The sequence below is a fragment of the Sinocyclocheilus grahami genome, unplaced genomic scaffold, assembly GCF_001515645.1.
Source record: "Sinocyclocheilus grahami isolate Dianchi unplaced genomic scaffold, SAMN03320097.WGS_v1.1 scaffold27.1, whole genome shotgun sequence".
Taxonomy (NCBI): domain Eukaryota; kingdom Metazoa; phylum Chordata; class Actinopteri; order Cypriniformes; family Cyprinidae; genus Sinocyclocheilus; species Sinocyclocheilus grahami.
This window is the reverse complement of record NW_015505206.1, coordinates 1,364,690-1,372,593: the sequence shown is the minus strand read 5'-3', so window position 1 is coordinate 1,372,593 and position 7,904 is coordinate 1,364,690. Positions and strand designations below refer to the sequence as shown.

Sequence of the window (7,904 nt, the reverse complement as noted above, 5' to 3'; positions counted from 1 at the left end):
AGAGGGTAGGTGATAAAAATAATTTTTTTTTTATTATGTCAGTAGTTGGCATGTGCACATACTATTATTAGTACAAAACAAAACCCTAGATATATCTTGGGTTAAAAGCACAGGCTTTAGTGACACCAGACTATTTGTACACACACATTAAGCGAGGACGGCATGAAAACTCATCCTATCTATTTTTTAAATGCATGCTATGGATCTTATAATGAACCATTTATTTTACATTTTTGACCTCAAAATGTTTAATCAAAATGCCACAACTGGATCTTCCAATGAAAACAGCAGACGGGTCACGTTCATCCTCTAAGTTCATCTGGAGTAAGTTCAAACAGCTAATGCATAGCACCACATTTGTGTTCCATCACAACTTCAATGTGGAAAATGCATGATGTACACAACAAATATTCACTTTTTAAAGTGAAAACTAAAAATCTATATTCCTCATCCACAGCCTCATCACGCAACTGATACCAAATCAGGTCTAAAACAGATAGATTTGTAATGGGCAATTACTGCTTAAAATGTTTTAAAATTTAAATGATTCTTAACAAATGTAAACAATAAAATGAACAAATCACACAAAGAAGTTATTCTTAAAACAACTTATATAAAAGTCCCTGTGCAACTGAAATGATCGTTTTTGATGGAGGAGGAGGCAAAAGGCTGAACTGTGCTGTCATACTGTACACCTGATATGGCCACACTTTCCGTTATCACCAGGGTTGCCCTTTTTTGTAAATTGTTTTTTAGCGCTATACAGCCCACTCAGCTCCAGTTCTCATTTGAGTGAGACAGATAGGAAACAACAGTGATAAAAAAATTATCACTTTGATCTCTCTTTAGGCAAATAATATAGCCTATTAATTTCTTACCACAATAACATCCTGAGACAGGAAGTGTGCCATATTTCAATCTTCCACCGATTCATAGCAAAACATCTCCGCACAGACTCCACCCTGAACCCTCTGTGCACAACACTAAACATTTACATATGACAAAATAAATCACTCAAAAAACCCATTTCACAGGCTACAACACTCTTAAAAAAATAAAGGTGCTTAAAAGGTTCTTCACAGCGATGCCATAGAAGAACCATTCAGTCAAAGAACCATCTCTTTCTTACTTTTTTATGATCTGAAGAACCCTCTTTCGCCACAAAGAACCTTTTGTCAAACAGAAAGGTTCCTCAGATGTTAAAGGTTCTTTATGGAACCATTTAGACAAAAAGGTTCTTCTATGGCATCATGAAGCACCTTTATTTTTAATAGTGAACTACACTCAAATTTCATTTAAGTCATTTAAGTGTAAATGCGCAACATAACTAGCCTATAATATTAATAATAGTTTTTAAAAATGTAATATTCATTTTAAAGTGAACAGTTATTTCGAGATTAAGGTAGAGGTCAAAAATTACAATCTGTACATTTATTTTAAAACTGTTTTCTTGCAGTATTTTAATTGATCAAATCTAAGAACTGTACTACTGAAAAGCAAAAGTGTCAAAGAAAGTCAGGTGTGTGTGTGTGTGTGTGTGTGTGTGTGTGTGTGTGTGTGTGTGTGTGTGTGAGAGAGAGAGAGAAAATAGTATTATTTCCTGTCAGTGTCTGATCACAGAATGAGGAATCGAAAGCAACTCTGAAATTCTCCCTGATCTGCCATTGCAAAACTGAGGAAAAATAACTCATCAGTGCACTGCTAGTAGAGAAGAGACTCTGAACTGCTACAGTGAAAACAAAACCGACAGCTGAAATTGACCAACCTTATCAGTTCACTCACAAGTTGTGTTTTAGCGACATCTGGTGGTGAAAAAAACAATGACTTAATCTCGGTGACTAGAGGCAGACGGACAGTATATAAAAAATTAAATATTTCGGAAAAAAACTGTTATGGTAATTCCTGCTATGCATTATCCTTCTCTAAGCATACAGTTTCTCAAAAATAAATATGCTTGTGTTGTAAATTAAGTATTTATAATAAAGCGCGCAGCAGACTGTAGTCAAGCTCAGACATATCACTGTATATAATAACAGCTTTTATAGTAAATATTTATTTAAAAAACATATTTTAATTTGATTATTTACCTACTCTGTGACAAGAAATTGAACAGGACTGAACATGCCAGCATGCAAATAAAGAGCTAAAGTTCGCCACTGAGTAAAGAGGGATTGAGAGTTGACATGAAGGGTGTGCATTTGAACATCACATTTGATTTCAGAGAATCTACTTCTAATATTTAGGTTACCTACTAATATTGATAAGATAGGCTAGGCCTACTGCTGTTTTCCCTCCAAAAAAAAAGAAAAAAAAAGCCACTAACTGGCTTTTACAGCCACTAACAAAATCGTCCTCCCAAATGGAAACTATGCTAATTTAAAAATACGATTAATAAATTAAGTAGCCTAAATTATGCCTTTTAAATTCTGCTAATGCAAGTTGTTTTCTTTTAGAGTTATTAGGTTAGTCTGTATGCAATTTATAGCCCATTTAGCTATCAAATCAATATGAGTCTAATCAGTTCAGATTATTTAGGCTAAAATCATAAAGATAGCGTAGGCTATACAAGGTGCTATTTTTAACGCAGATAATAAATACAAAATGTGTTTAGGTTTAGTGACACTGATTGTTTCAGAATGTCCTGCAAAGTTGCGAGTCACTGAATTTATTTGATTCTCAATAGGCCTGCTGATCAGCGGACTCTGATCTATCTTATGGTTCATCTTTTGTCAGTGCATAGCTACCTGGCATACTGTTTTTCTATATATGGCTCTATTAAGCACAGGTTTCTGTCTCCAAGCAACAGATGAGCTCTTTCCTCAAGCAATATTCTCTTTGCAATTAGAGACATAAAACATGTGCTCCTGCCTGGCGGTACATTTCAGTAAATTGTTTTTTTTATAAATCATGTATGAAAGGATAACCATTTTCCTGAGAGGAATGATGGTTGAGCCTATACGTCAATTTAAGTCAATTGATTCGTTCTCTCGCTGCTGGTGCGGCTTCTCATCGGACTGGCATTCACCCATTTCGGCCAGAAGAGGGGGCAAGTTTGCTTCATTTTAAGTTGTCGTCGGAAACACAAATGTTTTTGTGAGAGATGTTGTGAATTACATAGGGAACAACATGATCCCGGAACGCGATTTTACATTCTATACATTCACACTAATATTTAATCTAACTTATTATTCTGTCAGGACCACTATCGTCAAAGATAACTTACAATTAGCATACATTTTAGGTTGGGGTTAGAAACATACGGTTCTGTTCTGGGCAACACTCCCTGCCTATCCATGCAGCCTAGCATGGATAGGAGCAGGGAGAGCATAAATAACCCCCCTAGGGTAAACTGAACAGAACTAACATTAATGGTTAATGTAGCAGATATCATCAATGTTCTAAGTGATTATTTTATATATCAACATAATTCAGTGGTCTGACTCAAGAAGAAATATCCAATGCCAAGTCCTGACTGGACGAGAGGAGGAGTTGGGGATGGAGGTGGGTGATTAGCTCCTGAGCAAAGCGATAGCTGCTGAATAATGACTGAAAGGACCTTATAAAGGGAATTATGATTGGCGTCGTATTCCTATATAGGTAGACGTGGATCAGCTGAGTGTCAGCTGATGCGAGCTTCACTAACGTGACCTGCAGGAACTAACGCTACGCTCCATTTATTGAAACGTTTGTAAACCACTTTGAAACCTATTTGTATGAAGAAGAAAAAAAAGAATAACTTGTGGTCGTAACCTACTAAAGCCCCAACTCTTCCCAAGACCTAGCTGAGACAAACTTTGTGAGATTTATGTCAAAAACAGATTATAATTTGTTTTATTGTTTATGTTTTTCTCTCTACATACACATGATTTTAATGCTGAAAGTGTGAGAGAATGACTCAGATTTTGCAAAAATGACAGTGCGGTTGTTGCATGTTGATTCATGTTAACACTCTGCATCCATTCTTGCAGTGTGGCTCTGATGTGCCATCATGATACTACACACCACTATGGAAATGGGGAACATTTCACCTTCAAAATCAGGAAAACAGTTTTGAAAACCAGGGTTGTAATGTCTTTATAGATTTGAAGTCAATCAATATGATGTTTTCACTGACAGATTTTAACTTTTACATTTGGTCCCTTGAATTGTGTTGAATAATTTCTTCCATTCTAGCTGAAAACTAATTCACAGCTTGAAGAGTCCAACAACTGAAGCCCATAAAGGGAACTGTCTGTTTTTAGTTTATGAAGAAAAAGAAACTCTCGAGTTTCCTCAGATACATGCTGTTAGGAAGAGTGGTTGCGAAGAGCACAATGACTTTGCTCTCAGTGACTTATTCAGAAACTATTTACAAAGGACCGGATAGAAAGACTACAAATGGTTTGTAATTTTAAAATGTCAAGGTGCACAAACTGCTAAAGGAAATCACACCAAATTATAAACCCACGTTCACTCCATTCTCACAGCAAAGACAAAGTGCTCAGACCAGTTGTGCTGGAATCCAGATTATTAAAAAAAAAACTTTATTGTCAATTAAATTTTTCTTCTCTACTGCCAAACTACAAACATGGGACGAACACAAAACAGAGCAGAGCTGAACATGCCAACGCACACACACACCTTGACACCTACAGTGAGAAACAGTCTAAACAACAACATGATAGATCAGTTTGAAAACAAAGACAATAAAAAAGATGAAAAAAAAAAATCACAACTTCCTATGTGTCTCTGCCACGACAGAAAAATAGAGAGAGGAAAATAAATCAACATCCACTGTGAGGAACAAACCATCCTTTAAAAATTAATACAGGCATCTAAAAATGGGCATCATTAGTCAGGTTTGCAGGTTATGCATACAGTAAGCACACAGGAAACGTCTCTTCATGCTAACTTCACTGTTTGGCTTTTTCTTCCATGCGAAAGCTCAGCTGAAATCTGAAGTGAAACTACAGAGGTGGCAGCGACCGAACCCTTTGTGCCGTTTGAGTACTGATTTCAGATCACTACATCAGGGCTTCTACCAACAATCAGACACAGTAAAATGCCATTTTGGGCCGGAGCCATCTAGCGCCAAACAGTAATAAAATAGAAATATGTTAACAAAAAATACATTTCATATATATTGGATATAGGTACTTTCTTTTAATTGTGTCATTTTTATTTATATTTTATTATTACTATTATTTGTATTTTACATGAACTGTACGTCAATGTCCTGAGTGGCCAAGGCAGAGTATGCAGAGTACGAGAGAAACAAAGATGCAGGTCGGTAACATGCAGTAATGCGAACCTATAGGATGGCCAGTTAAGAGAATACGAGGAGCAGCATGTGTAACCATGATGACGGGTGCTCTTGTTTTGTTCCGAGAGGAAAGCGTGAGAACAGATGAGGTCATCACCTGTTGCACTGGAGAGAGACAGACAGAGAGCGAGAGATGGCCTGTGTAGTGTAGCGTGAGCCCAGACGCTCAGTGGACCTCTCTCTACCCCATGTGTTTCCATCGCTTTACACGGGACGGATGCGAGCGGGCGCATGTGTGTTTCTCATGTATGCCTCAGTCTCGGTGATGTGAGTGACAGGTCGTGTGCTGCTGGTTTGGATGCGAATGTAACTTGTGTTCATGGTTCAGATTAAACACAGACGTAGATGTAGCTGCACCGAATGTTAACAGCCCTGCAACCTAAACACTCTTTAGTGTACAGAAGCGTTACGTTGCAATCGCCATATGGTAACAATAATGTCATAATCTGCAAGAAAGCATTCGTTTAAGAGTGCAAAGGATAATATGCATTTACTTCAGATGCAGTAGATATCTGAACACCCTGGAAATAAAATGACAACTATAAAGCAGTTTGAAAAACATAAAAATGTTCCTTACAGTAGTACATCTCAGCTTAAGGGTTTCACAGATTCGTTCTGTGAAAAGTCATAAAAAAAAAAGAAAAGAAAACACCTCACGCACAAATGAAAATAGATAACATGCATCTCTCGCTCTCTTTTATTCTACAATACTGTTTGGTGGTATTTAATTAGAGGAAGGCTCATAGTATTTTTTTCTTCTTCCATTAGCTCCTTTCTCTTCTACAGAAACAAGGGATGGGGGAAAGAGAAAGAGGTGTGATGATGGAGAAAAAGAAGTCGAGAAGACCCACACTGAGAAACAAATGGGGAAAATACACTAAGAGTAGAAGGAGAAATATGTATTTAAAAAAAAAAACATTGTTTAGGGAGAGAAGTCACAGGTCAAGAGGTCATGACTGCTGGCCGCTCCACTGGCCCTCCATTGGTCGACGGAGCAGTTCCTCTACATGCCTCGCTACATCCATGGTGTCGTCCAGATCGAAATCGCCATCAGCGTCCAACATAGGGTCTCCACTGAGAGAGAGATCGAATTACATTGAGTAGCTTGAAAACAATAATCTTGATCATTCATATCCAATTACATCAATTCCATAGTATATACAGCACATTTTAGAGGGTTATTTACTATAAAAGCTGTTATTATATACAGTGAAATCAACAGATATTTTCTAAGCTTATTTGAAGGAGAAAATGGCAGAATTTGGTTTAAATTTAAAGGGATAGTTTACTTAAAAATACAAATTCTGTCATTAATTACTCACACTCATGTCGTTGTAAGACCTTCATTCATCTTCAGAACAAAAATTAAGATATTTTGAATGAAATACGAGAACTCTCTGACTCTCCATAGACAGCAATGCAACTACCATGTTCAAGGCCCAGAAAGGTAGTAAGGACATTGTTAAAATAGTCCATGTGACATCAGGGGTTCAACCGTAATTTTACGAAGCTACGAGAATACTTTTTGTGAGCAAGGAAATACCTGCTTTGTAAAATTACATGGACTATTTTAACAATGTCCTTGCTACCTTTCTGGGCCTTGAACATGTCAGTTGCGTTGCTGTCTATGCAGGGTCAGAAAGCTCTCAGATTGAATAATCTTAATTTAATATCTAAATAAGGTCTTACGCATTTAGAATGTCATGAGGATGAGTAATTATTGACAGAATTTTCATTTTTGGGTGAACTATCCCTTTAAGCTTGGCAAAAAAGTGATAAACATATTGTCACACCCCTGGACTGTTTTTGTTGTGTTTTCATCCCTCATGTGCATCCGGGACCTAGTTTTCCCTCATGTTTGATTGTGTCATTTGGTTCAGGTGTGTCTTATTAATTGTCCTCGTCATCCCATGTATTTAAGTCCTAGTCTGTGCAGTCTATGTTTGTCCGGTCTACTACATCCCTACGTGTGCTCCTGCCTGTTCTGTCCTGGATTTACCCTTGTGTGTGGATTTATTAAAGACAGTTTGCATTACTTATCATCTTCCTTGTGCTTTTCATTCCACTGTAGTGTGAAAGAAGACCGGACCTAGAAGTGAAAGTAATGCGGCGTGTTTCCCTGCATTTTGTTTGTAAAGTTTTTCTTTTGTGTTATTATGGTTGACCCAGAGCCCAGCCTACCACCACCCTGCTTCACGGAGCTACAGTATGAGCCCACTGCTGACGGAGAGCCAGAGCCCGCTGCGACCGACGAGAACGACAGAGCTGAGGATCGCCTCAGAGCCAGAGCCTCAATCGACGTCAGTCCAGGTGTGCGTGCTGACTGTTAGACACGCGATGGTGGGCGTGTCAGTAGGGAGCCAGGGCACGGAGGATTGCCCCGCCCACCGCTAGGGGTGAGCTGAGGTTGTGCTCAGAGGATATGCCTTGTCTTCTCCCGCCATCACCATCTGTCTGTCCCGTCACGACCACGGAGGTTGTGATTGAATCTTCTGTCTGTCCTGAATCAACCGGGAGTTCGTATTTGAACTGTCTGTCTGCCTTGAACTGTCTGTCAGTCTGGAAATATTTGTCTGCCCTGAACTATCTGCCTGTACTATAA

At 38.2% G+C, this 7,904-nt stretch overlaps 1 protein-coding gene across 1 annotated transcript in view; it reads right to left on the bottom strand.

The window, feature by feature from the left end:
- Positions 1–6,213: 6,213 nt before the first annotated feature.
- LOC107568282 (signal transducer and activator of transcription 5B-like) overlaps positions 6,214–7,904 on the bottom strand; it is a 26,921-nt gene continuing 25,230 nt past the window's right edge. The window contains exon 13 of the mRNA XM_016254217.1: positions 6,214–6,376. Within this exon, the coding sequence (XP_016109703.1) occupies positions 6,253–6,376 (124 nt within the window). The 3' untranslated portion in view covers positions 6,214–6,252. The remainder of the gene's footprint in view (positions 6,377–7,904) is intronic.